The 14,319-nt window shown below is 41.6% G+C and overlaps 1 protein-coding gene across 1 annotated transcript in view; it reads left to right on the top strand.

Annotated features, from left to right (window-relative positions):
* vldlr (very low density lipoprotein receptor) overlaps positions 1-14,319 on the top strand; it is a 30,916-nt gene that overhangs the window by 13,918 nt on the left and 2,679 nt on the right. Inside the window, exons 10-19 of the mRNA XM_089021200.1 lie at positions 349-468; positions 576-701; positions 1,298-1,469; positions 3,398-3,622; positions 3,714-3,832; positions 4,329-4,468; positions 4,575-4,716; positions 5,931-6,080; positions 12,187-12,261; positions 12,692-12,861. Coding sequence (XP_088877326.1) covers positions 349-468; positions 576-701; positions 1,298-1,469; positions 3,398-3,622; positions 3,714-3,832; positions 4,329-4,468; positions 4,575-4,716; positions 5,931-6,080; positions 12,187-12,261; positions 12,692-12,861 — 1,439 coding nt within the window. The remainder of the gene's footprint in view (positions 1-348; positions 469-575; positions 702-1,297; positions 1,470-3,397; positions 3,623-3,713; positions 3,833-4,328; positions 4,469-4,574; positions 4,717-5,930; positions 6,081-12,186; positions 12,262-12,691; positions 12,862-14,319) is intronic.

Consider the following 14,319-nt stretch of genomic DNA (forward strand, 5'->3'; position numbering starts at 1 on the left):
ATAAAAACGCATATAAATAAATAAATATAAATACATTAGACACAAAGACAAAAATAAATACATACATCAATTCATAAACGCATAAATAAATAGGAAATAAATAAAAATAATAATGATAATACATAAATAATACATAAATAAAAATAAATGAATAAATTAAATAATAAAAAATAAATGAAGTAAATTAATACATTGATTAAAAATAAATTATATATTATTATTATTATTATTTATTTTTTTTACTTCATTTGCTTCAGTCATTTGACAGCCTGAATCGGGGAGGTTTAACAGTAGCCCCTTCCTTGTACGAATGCTGATTCGGTTTTCTCTATTTTCCATCACCTGCAGACGTCAACGAATGCCTGATGAACAACGGGGGCTGCTCGCATCTCTGCAAAGACATGGTAATCGGCTTCGAGTGTGACTGCACGCCGGGCCTGCAGCTCATTGACCACAGGACTTGCGGAGGTATCACCATTTCTTTCTTCAGTCGTGGTATTTGTTTGAAACATCGCTCGTTCATGTTTAATGTGAGATTATTTCTCACCTTCTGGTTTTTATTTTTTTCCCCTCAGATGTTAATGAGTGTCTGAACCCGGGCATCTGCAGTCAGATCTGCATCAACCTAAAGGGGGGATACAAATGCGAGTGTCACAACGGCTACCAGATGGACCCCCCGACCGGAGTCTGTAAAGCTGTGGGTGAGTCATACCTAACCAACAGACACCGGCATTGAAGATTCACCCCCCCCCCCCCCCCCCCCAAAAAAAAAAAAAAAAAAAAAAAAAAAAAAAAAAAAAAAAAAAAAAAAAAAAAACAAAAGCAAGCACGCTAGGTTGACTCCGAGCCAGGACCACCAAACAGTTTCTGCCACCAGGCAGTCAGGAGACTCAACTCCCTCCGAGCCCTGCCACACTCGCCACACTCTTGAGTACATGCTACATGCTGTACTATCATCCTGAACTCTATTTTTTTTCTTTTTTTTTATTTTGCAAGACCTCACTTTAACTTTTTTTTTTGTTTTTGCATGACTATACTACGTCACTTTAACATACGACACTGCCTACCTTTACATACGACACTACCTCACTTTACATTCACAAATTACATGTATTGTCTGTTGTCAATTGTCTGTCTTTTTTAGCCACATTATAAGTGTTTTGCACGCTGGGTCCGAGAGGACATTAATTTCATCTGTGCTGTATGTCATGCATATTAGCATATTTGACAATAAAGCTGACTTCGACTTGACTTGAGTGAAAAAGAACAAAATCCTATTTTTTTTTTTTCCCCCAAGGTAAGGAGCCCAGTCTGATTTTCACCAACCGCCGCGATGTCCGCCGTCTGGGCCTTGAGAGGAAGGAATACACTCAGATTTTGGAGCAGCAGAGGAACACGGTGGCGCTGGATGCCGATATTGATCAGCAATTGATGTTTTGGGCCGACCTCGGGCAGAAAGCCATATTCAGGTAATTTATTCCCACATGTCAAAAAATAAACATTGGAAAACTGCAGCACATGAGTCACGCAGTCCGTAAAAGTAGTTTTGGAGAAGTGAAAGTGGAAGTGGAAGCTTCATATTTGTCAATTCGTCAATGTGACATATTCTGTCGTGCGTCCGAAAAGGCTTCCAAGTCGACTTCCATTTAAAATGTGTTCCAAAAATGGCAAATACAGTGATACTTCGGCTTACGAACACTTCAGCTCACTAACTTTTTGCCTTACGAACATTAAATTTGTGAGAATATAATCTTGGCATACCAACTTGTTTATGGCGGATGAACACCAAACCACACGGTCGAACAGCGCCACGGTGGCTGGCGGATTACTTTTCCACATCCACTTTCTTTGAGTGCACTCAGTGCAGACATGGTTTGTTATCGAGTGGAGTACTTTTGCTTTTTTGGGACGAAAAAGAACCCACCACAGGCTAGTATTAAGCCAAAGAAGACACAAAAGAAAATGACGGTCGAGCAGAAAAACATCATCGAAAAACACGATGTGTGCGTTTGTGTGACTTGGTGTCCGAGTACCAGTATTGCTACTTGTGGCTCAGTGTTTCTGTGTTGTCTAAGCAACAGTCTCTGGCAATAGAAGAGGTTGAAAAACTTCTGTTGATTTGGATTAATGAAAAGAAGCTAGTAGGGGACAGTGTGTGAGGGTATTATCGCCGAGAAAGCACGGCAACATCACTTGGATATTATCAAGAGGCAACTACATCGACCGTCACAAAAGTCAATAAAACGACTTTATTATGTGTTATGTATTATGTTTACTGTTTATTTCTTTCATTACAGTACAATAGCACGTTTATTATACATAAAATAAGGTATATTTCGTGTAGTTATGAGGCTTATTTAGTAGAAAATTGTTTTATGGGGACCTGGAAATGTATTATTCTAATTTTTAATGGTTTCCTATGGGAAATTAATGTTTGGAAGACACACTTTTCACCTAACACACACTTTCTGGGAACCAATTGAGTTCCTTTAGCTGACGTATCACTGTCCTCCTAGAAATGACCCCCAACAAATTTCTGTTTAAAGAAAGCTGCCACGTCCAGTTTCCTTTTTAGATTCAATTGAGCAACAGGTGTACTTGGCAAACAACAGTTTGCTGCAAAAAAAGGAAAGTTCATCAAACTCCACTCGTATGTCCCTCTTGCTGTATCTGCCCATTTGTGATGTTGGCAAAAAAAGTGATGTCGCCTCAAATGCGTGGACCAAATGCCTCGGTGGGATTGGATTGGATGTACCTTTATTCGTCAGTGGAGAAATTGACATTTCACAGCAGCAAAGTTGTGAAAGGAAAGGAAAAAGAAGTAGAAAAACAAAATACAGGACCTGCTGGAAAGGCAGCCATTCTTGTGATGCCATCTTGAAGTAAAAAAACTAAATAAATTAAATAACAAATAATAAGACAGAGTAGACGTGCACATTCCATCATGACGTCCCTGGTCCACTGCTGAAAAGGACGCTTTGATCCTCTCCTCTTTCATTTAGAACTGCTTTGTCACAAAGAGGGTAAAGAAAGTGCTGAAGAATGAATGACTTTGTGTCTTTGTGTTGTCATTATTTTAGTTTTTTTTTTTATTTTTTTTTTTTTTTCTAACTTCCGGGTTGAGTGAATGCTGGCGCGTGTGGCTACCACTGCTCACCCGCAGAGAAAAATATCCTGTGACTGTAAAGTGTCCTTGAGAGTTTTGAAAGGCGCTTATAAATGAAATGTATTATTATTATTATTCAGCACTTGCTTTACCCTCTTTGTGACATGAAGCAGTTGCAGATGAAAGAGGAGAGGATCAAAGTCTCCTTTTCAGCAGGGGACCAGGAACGTGACTGACAGGTTTCAAATGAGTATGGCAACGTATTGCATCTGACATAATTTTTCTCAACAGTACCGTGCTAGACAAACGAGGCGACGTGAACGTCCACAACAAAGTGATCGAAAACGTCCACTCTCCCGTCGGAATGGCTGTGGACTGGATCTACAAGAACCTGTACTGGTCCGATCTTGGCACCAAAACTATTTCTGTCGCCAACTTTAACGGGACCAAGCAGAAAATTCTCTTTCGGCGAGGCCTGAAGGAACCGGCTTCCATCGCAGTGGATCCTCTGTCCGGGTGGGTGTTTTTTTTTTTTTTGTTTTCCTTCCTCAGATGACATTAACAGTGTATTGCACAATCTTCAAAATTCACCCCCCGCCTCTACCAGGTTTCTATACTGGTCTGACTGGGGTGTGCCAGCCAAAATTGAGAAGTCTGGCATGAACGGAGTCAATAGGCAGATTCTGGTGGCAACGGACATCCAGTGGCCCAATGGGATAACGCTTGGTAAGAACAAAGCGGCGCACTTCAAACCAACAAGTCTGTCACAATATTTCATGTGCCTGATGGGATGTCATCGGTTACAGGCTACGGGTTAAATTCATCTTAAAAATATGGCCTGTGGTATTTTTTAAAGCTTCGTTTATAATTCAGATTTTTTTGTACCACACCTTGAGTTTTGAAAAGCTCTTATGAATTGAATTTATTTTTATTATTATTATTTATTATTCTTTTCCCTTCAAGGGGTTATTATTATTTGCTTACCTTTTGCGATATGTTAACTCATTGACTGCTATTCTCGAATTTATACGGAAATTGAAAAGTGTAACGTGGAGAGCCATTGCCGGATTTGTTCGGGTTATGTTTTTTTTTGTGTGGGTTCTGCAAATTGAGTGAAAATGACAAAAACCCTGGCACTGGAGTGGACACATTTTTCAACATCGTCTGGCAGCCAATGAGTTAATGCCAACTTCTTCTGATGTTCCGTCTATTGTGGATCTAGATCTAATCAAAGGCAGACTGTACTGGGTCGATTCCAAGCTCCACATGCTGTGCAGTGTCGACCTGAATGGCGACAACAGGAACAAAGTGCTCCAATCTTCCGACTACCTTGCTCATCCTTTTGCTCTGACTGTTTTTGAGGTAAATCAGTGTTATTTTGAAATAATGTGCAATACGTGTACTGTAATACTGTAGTTTTTTTTTATCTGCTTCAAAAAATGTATGTTGTCGTCATCTTCAATTTCAGGATCGTGTCTTCTGGACAGACGGCGAGAAGAAAGCCATCTATGGCGCAAACAAATTCACCGGATCGGATATTGTGATGCTAGCCAACAACCTCAACGATCCACAAGATATCATCGTGTACCATGAGCTCATTCAACTTTCTGGTGAGAACATAAAACAATAGAGGGGGAACGTGTAGAATCGCACCTAAAATTAATTTTGTGATCAAACCATCCATTTGCGGCTTTGTGGGGAAAAGAAGTGCTGTATTTTCCGGTGTATAAGGCACATCAAAAAGCCTTGATTTTCTTCAAAAATGACCCTGCGCCTTTAATTTTGAAAATTCACCATTCATCCTTCTCGTTTTGCTATCGGCATATTTGAAGCACATTTTGCCAAATGTTTCAAATTGTGGTCTATTTTAAATAATTTTTAATTGTAGTAGTTTTATTTTTTTACTTAATTTTAGCATATGGTAATGGAAAATACGGTGCTTTTTAACTCATTCACTGCCATTCCCAAATTTATTCGGGTATTGAAAAAAATACATGGGGCACCATTCCTTATTTATTTACTTATTTATTTATTTATTTATTTATTTATTTGGGGGGGGGGGGGGGCTGTGGATCAAGGCTCCGGTCTATCTTGTGTGTTAATTTCAGCCCTTCAAATTTTAAGAGTTAAAAAAAGAGGTATTTCTTTCTTTTGGTATGTACGGACTGGATTTTATTTATAGATTATATTGGGAAAGCTTTTTTCATTCATTAAAGGTGCGACTTATAGTCCGGTGTGCCTTATACAGGTAACATCCGACTTAACGACTGAGTTCCGTTCCGACCAAACGGTCGGAAGTCAAAATGTTGAATAGAGACTCGGAGGCTAAATGACTGGCAAACTCCCCCCTCTGGTGCCATCACCAGCATGTTCTACCGGAAACCAATTCCTTGTGTTCTACATACTTGGCAATAAAGAGGATTCTAATTCTGATCACACGGTCGTTTGCTGAGCGAGATGCTGGCTGGCTGGCCAAAATTGTTGTACACGTTGCCGGCCTGCTAGCCCGTTGCGGTGCCAGGAGTAGAATAAAAAAAATAAAAATAGGTTCTGGAGGTCGTGGTCATAAGTACGGGTGGTCGTAAGTCGAGCCGGTCTTAAGTTGGATGTTACCTTTATATGGAAAAAATTGAAAATACAGCATGAGTTGAGGGTGCGCCTTATACACATCTTTTGGTATGTATGAACTGGATCTTCAAAATAAAATAAAAATATTTCTCTAAATGCGATCCAAGAAAAGTATGAGTGGATCTATGAATTTAGTGCCAGTCAAAAGTGTAAAAGAACTTCACCAGAAGCTTCCATTCTTTTTTTTCCCTTGCAGGAACGAATTGGTGTATGGAAAAAGCCGCAAACGGAGGCTGCAGCTTCATGTGTCTGCCCGCACCGCAAATCAACAAACACTCCCCCAAATTCACTTGCCTCTGTCCAACCGGGCAGGAAGTGGCCGCTGACGGCTTGCGCTGCAGGCCAGGTTAGTCCAAACGTGTCTTTCTTGTCATTTTGTGGATTTCCGGCACCAGTGTCAAAGTCCGGGGGCCAGATCTGACCCGCCGCTTCGTTTTAGTCGGCCCGCGACAGCAAATGGAGTTTCATGAAGCTTTCTAAACTCCAAAACGAAATTTCATATTTTTGGATGTAAACTACAATAACACATTATTTTTGACTTCAGATTTGAAAACTAGTTATTGATTAATTTGTTGTGCGCTCTATATGTAATATGTGGAGGGGATTAAACCGACCGTGTATAGTATGCGTTTTTAGCCCCCCAAAAAACGACCATATATAGTAAGTTGTTTTTCGGCCCAAAAAAAAAACAACCATGTATAGTAAGGTGTTTTTGGCCTGAAAAATAAAGACCATGTATAGTAACTCGTTTTTGGCTTGAAAAAACGACTGTAGTTAGCTGATTAAAAACGACCATGATTAGTTAGGTCTGTGTAAGCTCTAAGTCGTACAGGAGTGGTCCATCGATGAGAAGGTTTCTTCAGCCGTCATCTGTACAAATTTGAAGGTCTCGGATGTTTCGCCTCCTATCCAAGAGGCTTCGTCAGCGAACTAAAGTCTGACTGGTCGTATCGGCCCTATTTATATATCCCTAATGTCCAGCCATGCCGGCGCCGGACACAGCTATGATAGGTCCCTACTCTCAGGTTGGGGGGAGCAGAGGACCACTCCCTGTGGCCCCACTTTACATCTGTCCCAACCCCAGCAGCAGTCTCAGTGGTGAGGACGAGACTGCTGGCGGACATTTCTCTGCATGAAAGAACCAAACTTAAAGCGGATCACATCTGCAAATTATTGGAAATCTGCCTTAATACTACGGATTTTCAATTTCGGGATAAATTTTATAAACAAATTCATGGTTGTGCTATGGGCTCACCAGTTTCACCTATAGTGGCTAATCTGTGCATGGAAGAGATGGAGAAACAGGCCCTCACATCCTTCCCGGGGACAAAACCTAGACACTGGTTTAGATATGTGGACGATACTTTTGTCATAATTAAAAAAACAAGAAATTCAATCTTCACAGATCACCTCAACTCTGTAGACATCAACATTAAATTTAATCGTGAGGACATTAAAGAGAAGCAACCAGCCTTTTTGGATTGTAAAGTAATTATAAAAGAGGACAAAGCGCTAAAAACAGAAGTCTTTAGGAAGGCTACGCACACTGACCAATACTTACTGTTTGACTCTAACCACCCTTTACAACACAAATTAGGAGTTATCAGAACCTTCCAGCATAGGGCTAAACTAATACCAACTAGCATTGAAGGTAGACAAAAGGAGTCAAAACATATCAGGCGATGTGGGTACCCTCAGTGGTCTTTCAACAAATGAAAGAAAGAATAGGGAATGAAACCAATAATTCTCAAGATACAAAAAGGAGAGGGGTAGCAGTACCTTACATTGCAGGAGTTTTTGAAAAATTACAAAGAGTCCTTTGGCAACATAAAATTCCTACTTATTTCAAACCGATAAACACGTTAAGGCAAAAATTAGTGCATCCAAAAGATAGGCTACCAAATGAAAAACAAAGTAATGTAGTTTATTCCATACATTGTAAGAATGAAAATTGTAAAGAGCAGTACATTGGGGAGACTCAACAAATTCTCAAAAAGACGTTATCAACATCGCAGGGATAATACAAGTGGGCCTCAATCGGCAGTACATTTGCACCTAAAAGCTAGCAACCACTCATTTGACGACAATGAGGTTAAAATCTTAGCGAAAGAACATAGATGGTTTGAAAGGGGGGTAAAAGAAGTGATTCTTATAAAACAACAAAATCCTTCATTAAACCGGTCTGGTGGGGTGAGGTTCAATTTGGATCGTTCATACAATATCCTGCTTAGGCAAAACAGGTTAGGCAACATTCGTAATGCTGATGAGGTGATACCGGTGGGAGTGGGGGAAATGGGCCAGTCGTTAGTCAGGAATGTAGGAACAATCAGTGGGGCCACAGGGAGTGGTCCTCTGCTCCCCTCAACCTGAGAGTAGGGACCTATCATAGCTGCGTCCGGCGCCGCCATGGCTGGACATTAGGGATATATAAATAGGGCCGATACGACCAGTCAGACTTTAGTTCGCTGACGAAGCCTCTTGGATAGGAGGCGAAACGTCCGAAACCTTCAAATTTGTACAGATACGGCTGAAGAAACCTTCTCATCCATGCGTCTGTGTAAGCTCTCAGTCGTACAGGAGTGGTCCATCGATGAGAAGGTTTCTTCAGCCGTCATCTGTACAAAAGTGAAGGTTTCGGACGTTTCTCCTCCTATCCAAGAGGCTTCGTCAGCGAACTACATATCAGGAGAGCACTCACTAACTGTGGGTACCCTCAGTGGTCATTCAACAAATGTCAGAAAGAAAGAATAGCGAACGAAACCAATAATTCTCAAGATTCTAAAAGGAGAGGAGTAGCAGTACCGTACATTGCAGGAGTTTCTGAAAAATTACAGAGTCCTTTGGCAACATAAAATTCCTACTTATTTCAAACCGATAAACACGTTAAGGGAAAAATTAGTGCATCCAAAAGATAGGCTACCAAATGAAAAACAAAGTAATGTAGTTTATTCCATACATTGTAAGAATGAAAATTGTAAAGAGCAGTACATTGGGGAGACTCAACAAATTCTCAAAAAGACGTTATCAACATCGCAGGGATAATACAAGTGGGCCTCAATCGGCAGTACATTTGCACCTAAAAGCTAGCAACCACTCATTTGACGACAATGAGGTTAAAATCTTAGCGAAAGAACATAGATGGTTTGAAAGGGGGGTAAAAGAAGCGATTCTTATAAAACAACAAAATCCATCATTAAACCGGTCTGGTGGGGTGAGGTTCAATTTGGATCGTTCATACAATAGCCTGCTTAGGCAAAACAGGTTAGGCAACTTTCGCAATGCTGATGAGGGTCGTTATGCTGATGAGGTGATACCGGGGGGAGTGGGGGTAATAGTCCAGTCGTTAGTCAGGGATGTAGGAACAATCAGTGGGGCCACATGGAGGGGTCCCCCCCCCCCCCCCCCCCCCCCCCCCCCCCCCCCCCCCCCCCCCCCCCCAACCTGAGAGTAGGGACCTATCATAGCTGTGTCCGGCGCCACCATGTCTGGACCAGTCAGACTTTAGTTCGCTGACGAAGCCTCTTGGATAGGAGGCGAAACGTCCGAAACCTTCACTTTTGTACAGATAACGGCTGAAGAAACCTTCTCATCCATGATTAGTTAGGTGTTTTTAGCCGAAAAAAATGAGCCATCTATAGTAAAGTGTTTTTAGCGCGAAAAAAATTACCATGTATAGTCAGGCGTTCTTAGCCGATTAAAAACGACCATGTATAGCACAAGTGTCAAAGTCAAGGCCCCGGGGCCAAATCCGGCCCGCCACATCATTTTTTCGGCCCGCGAAAGCAAATGAAACGTGTGAAATTCCATGATGCTTGCTAAAATCCGATCAAAAATTTCATTCTTGGATGTAAACCACAATAACAGTCATTATTCTTGACATCAGATTTGAAAACTAGTTTTTGATTAATTTGTTGTGCTCTCTATGTCATATGTGGGGGAGATTAAACATTCTAATGGCTTCCCCAAATTAATAACGGCCCTAGAGAGGAAACCACAACTACAATGTGGCCTGCGGCAAAAAAGGCCTTTGACACCCCTGCTTTACGGCATCTCCATTTTGCCAGAATATATTTTGTTTGACGAAAAAAAAGCTGCCACACCCGCAGTCTTTTCCATTCATTCCTTGATTAACAATGTGACTACACGGAGAGTCTATCGCCCCCCCTTCCTCCCTACACCCTCTTTTTTCCTTTAAACAAACCCGGCAACGGAATTCATGGCATATAAACTCCTAATTAGGCTCTCTGGGCTGCAGACGGAGAAATCACGGTAAACAAAGCGGCGGAGCATCTCCCTGACAACAGTGCGCCGCCGTACTCCTCAAAAGAAAAAATGCAGTTGGTCGAAGTTGCGCGGCGAGTTTGCGCGTCTAATTACGTTAACACGGCTTTCAGTGAATTTGGCCGGCTGACTTAATAGCTGGAGGTAGAAGAATCCCTTTCACCGTCCCCTTGAATTGGGTTGGAGCCAGAAGCCGCTCGGCGTCAATCTCAAGTTCAACGCGTTGATCCCATTTTGTTCGGCAATTGCAGACGATCCAAAATGGAACTGGGGATCGTTTGTTCTTTGGATTTTACAACCTGCTCGTTTTGTCGCGCAAGCTAGGTGCTAAGCGTTGGACAGCAATTTGGACTTTTATTTTGATATCCGTCATGCGTTGCTGATTTGGAGACTGCATGTATTTTGTTACTTTTCCGACAGTCAACTATTAAAACAATGAGGAATCAAATTAACTCATTCACTGCCAGACCATGTGCAAAAATGTGTCCACTCCAGTGCCAGGGTTTTTGTTATTGTCACTCTGTCAGAGATATGACAGTCAGACACCGTGGACAGAGACTCAGAACCAGAAAGATTGTCCCCACTGCCTTCAGGAGACACAGTCATCAAATGACATGCGTCTGAATTATGCGCCTCTCTGCCAAGCTATTTATTGAGAGTATATGTAAATTAAAGTGTTAGTAAAACATAGTTTTCTTGATTTGCATACTACGCCTTTGGGCGTTCTGAGCACCAACAGCTGCAAGCAGTAAAACATAAGACATTTTAATTGGTTGTCTTTTCCATGAACTGATAAGTTTGTAATCTGGCGCTTGTGCAGGATGTTTAAACCGTAAATAACTTTGGTGAAAAAGGGGTATCTCAATCCCTAAATTCTGTGCAAGGCCGGACCTTCTAGAATCTAGATGGAGACGACAGTTCACCTTGCCGTGTCTGTTTCACTCAGATTTACTGTGGCCATCTGCGCTTTGACTGTGGGCCCATTGTTTAGTTGGTCAGCACGGCACTTTTAAACATGATAAATTATTATTCTCCATCACACTCCAAATTCCAGGGCCCACAGAATATTGACTTTTAGGACTACATCCTACAAACCCGAAAAAAAAAACAAAACAAAAAATGAAAATGTCGGCAGACTGACTGAAATCTTCCTAAAAAAAAAAAAGCCTGAAAAAATAAAAATGGCGGAAGACTGAGTGAATACTTCACCAAAAAAAGCCTCAAAAACCTAAACAATACAAAAAAAAAATCAAAATGGCGGCACTGAGCCTGAGGAGTAAAAACTAAGTACACTTCAGCTTGAATACACCGAGGATTCGCCTTTGTGGAGAGAAAAGGTTCTGATTCTAATTTGCAATGAAACAATACCATCGATGAATCAGTCGAATGTCAGTGACATTTTAACAACCCCCATGTTAATGTTGGCATCAATATACTTCTGTGAGAAGTGTGTTGCATAGCAAGTGTTGAAGCTAATGAGCCGTGTGCAGGCTAGCTAGCAATAACTTCGCGTATGGAGCCGGCAAGTTGACTTTCATTCCCATCATTCCGTTGGATTTTTACCTATCGTGAGGAACGGAAAACCATTCATGGTAACAGTGAGGACTATCACAGTTATTTTAAATATTAAATTCTGACATTTTGTTGAAAAGTGGCCGTGTGTGCGTGTGTGTGTGCGTGTGTGTGTGCGTGTGCGTGTGTGTGTGTGTGCGTGTGTGTGTGCGCGTGTGTGCTCGCGTGTTGTGGCTCTCACTGAAAAACATTTCGAAATATTTTACTTTTATGGCGCTCTTCGTCAAAAAGGTTCCCGACCCCTGCCTTAGACTCTCTTCTTTCGCCAGAAAACAAGTTAATTCCTCAATTATATGGATCTGGAGTTATATGAGCTTGAAATGGGGGCAACTGTACAAAATGCAATACATGCATATTGGGTTATATGGCGCTTTAACAACAGCTGAAGCTAGAGCAAAGCGCTAACATGGACAAAAGGCAAATACTGCCCCCTTGTGGAAGGGAAAAAACATTGCTAGAGGTCTGACAAGCACTTTATCGGCACCAACGCATTTGAGAATGGCACGCTACGTCATATTTTCAATTGCTGAATAAATTCGGGAATGGCGGTGAATGAGTTGAAAAGAAAATGACTTCTTTTTTTTTTGTCGTCCCCCCAGAAGCCAATGTGAGTACGTCAATTCAGATAAACGCAGCCAGAGGTTCTGCAGCGGCTTGGGCCATCCTACCTGTCTGTACGTCGTCATCATTATCTTTCTTGCATATTATTTTAGATGAATGAATTCCGTGTGTTATATTTGGCACACAATCTTGTTGCAAGGCCAAACTAATTACAGTAAAGTCTCGTTATATCGATATTCAAGGGAGTCCGAAAAAATATCGATATAACCGGGACTATCTATATATCCGACCCTGTTTGCATGTAATTTTCTCCGTGCGTGCATAGAAATAGTATCGATATAACCGGGACTATCGATATATCCGATATCGATATAACGAGACTTTACTGTACTACTTTGTACAAAATATGCTCCATTTTGATAGTGTCGGTAGTATCACTCATGGCGGCTGTATGTTCATTTTTGGCCACTTGATGGCACAATTTCCCTATGATGATGATTATTATCTCCTTTCCTCTGACCGGCTCAAAATTTGCGCCCACAGTGTTGCTCGCCATGGCGGCAGCTGGTGGCTATTTGATGTGGAGGAACTGGACACTGAAAAACCATAAAAGTATGAACTTTGACAACCCGGTCTACCTGAAAACCACCGAAGAAGACCTCAACATTGACATCACACGGCACAGTGCCAACGTGGGACACACGTACCCAGCGGTAAGTAAAAAGCAATGAGCAGAATTACCTTTTAACTCATTCACTGCCAGACGATGTGCAAAAATGGGTCCATTGCAGTGCCAGGGTTTTTGTCATTTTCACCCAAATTTCAGGATCCACAGAATATTGAGTTTTAGGACTAAATAATAATAATAATAATAATACATTTATAAGCACCTTTCAAACTCTCAAGGTCACTTTAGAAGTAACAGGATACGTTTTTCTGTGGGTGAGCAGCCGCAGCCACACGGGCCAGCGTTCACTCAACCCGGAAGTAACTCAAATAGATAGAAAGCTAGCTGTACAGCTAATAGCAAGCCAGCTAAATATCTAGGCTGATAGATGGCTAGCTAATATATAGACAGCTAGACGGCTAATAGATAGTGAGCTAGTTAGAGAGCCAGATAAATAAAAAGTGAAAGAGGAAAAACATTCAGTGTTAGAAACTGGAGACTCTCTTCTTTAATCAGTAAAAAAGTTAATTCCTTATATGGGTATGGAGTTGTATGAGCTTCAAATGAGGGTGACTGTTCAAAATACAATGCAATCCATCCATATTGGTTTATATACCGCCTTAACAGCTGAAGCTGGAACAAAGCCCTAACATGGGTAAAAGGGCAATACTTCCCCCTTGTGAAAGGCAAAAAAAACATTGCCAGAGGTCTGACCAGCGCTTTATCGGCACCCCCGCAAGAGAAAAAAACAAAACCCGAACAAATTCGGGAATGGCGCTCTACGTCATATTTTTAATTCCCCAATAAATTCCGTAATGGCGGTGAATGAGTTAAACCCCCCCCCCCCCCCCCCCAGCCCCGTATCACTTCGGTTGAGCTAAGAATATAAACCGAGCGGTAAAATAGGTTAATTGCTGCAAAGTCCCCTTCGCATTAGATTAAATCATTTCTTAGTCGCAGGGGATTGAGAATGCTTCCGTATGACCTCCACACACATCTGCAGCCTTCCATAATCTTACCGTATTTTCTGCACTACAAGGTGCACATAAAAACCCATTTTTTTCAAATGCTTTCATATACTTTAGAATCCAGTGTGCCTTGTATATGAAAACAATTCTTATATACATCATTATAATGTCAGTCTTTGTTGTGTAATATGCTAATATGCATGACATACAGCACCGATGAAATTAATGTCCTCGCGGACCCAGCGTGAATGGCAGACAATAGATGTAATTGCTGAATGTAAAGTGAGGTTGTGCCTTATGTAAAGTGACATGCAGGAAAAAAAAATAGAGTTCAGGATGATAGTACGGCGTGTAGCGTGTACTCAGAGTTCGGTGAGTGTGGCAGTGGGAAAGGGCAGGGAGGGAGTTGAGTCTCCTGACTGCCTGGTGGCAGAAACTGTCCATGAGCCTGCTGGTCTGGTGGTGCATCTTCCCCCACTGCCGAACGAACAACTGCTAGGATAGGCTCCTGCGGCCCTAGAGAGGAATAAGCGCTT

This window comes from Hippocampus bargibanti, linkage group LG18, assembly GCF_051943395.1.
Source record: "Hippocampus bargibanti isolate YZ-2025 linkage group LG18, ASM5194339v1, whole genome shotgun sequence".
Classification (NCBI taxonomy): domain Eukaryota; kingdom Metazoa; phylum Chordata; class Actinopteri; order Syngnathiformes; family Syngnathidae; genus Hippocampus; species Hippocampus bargibanti.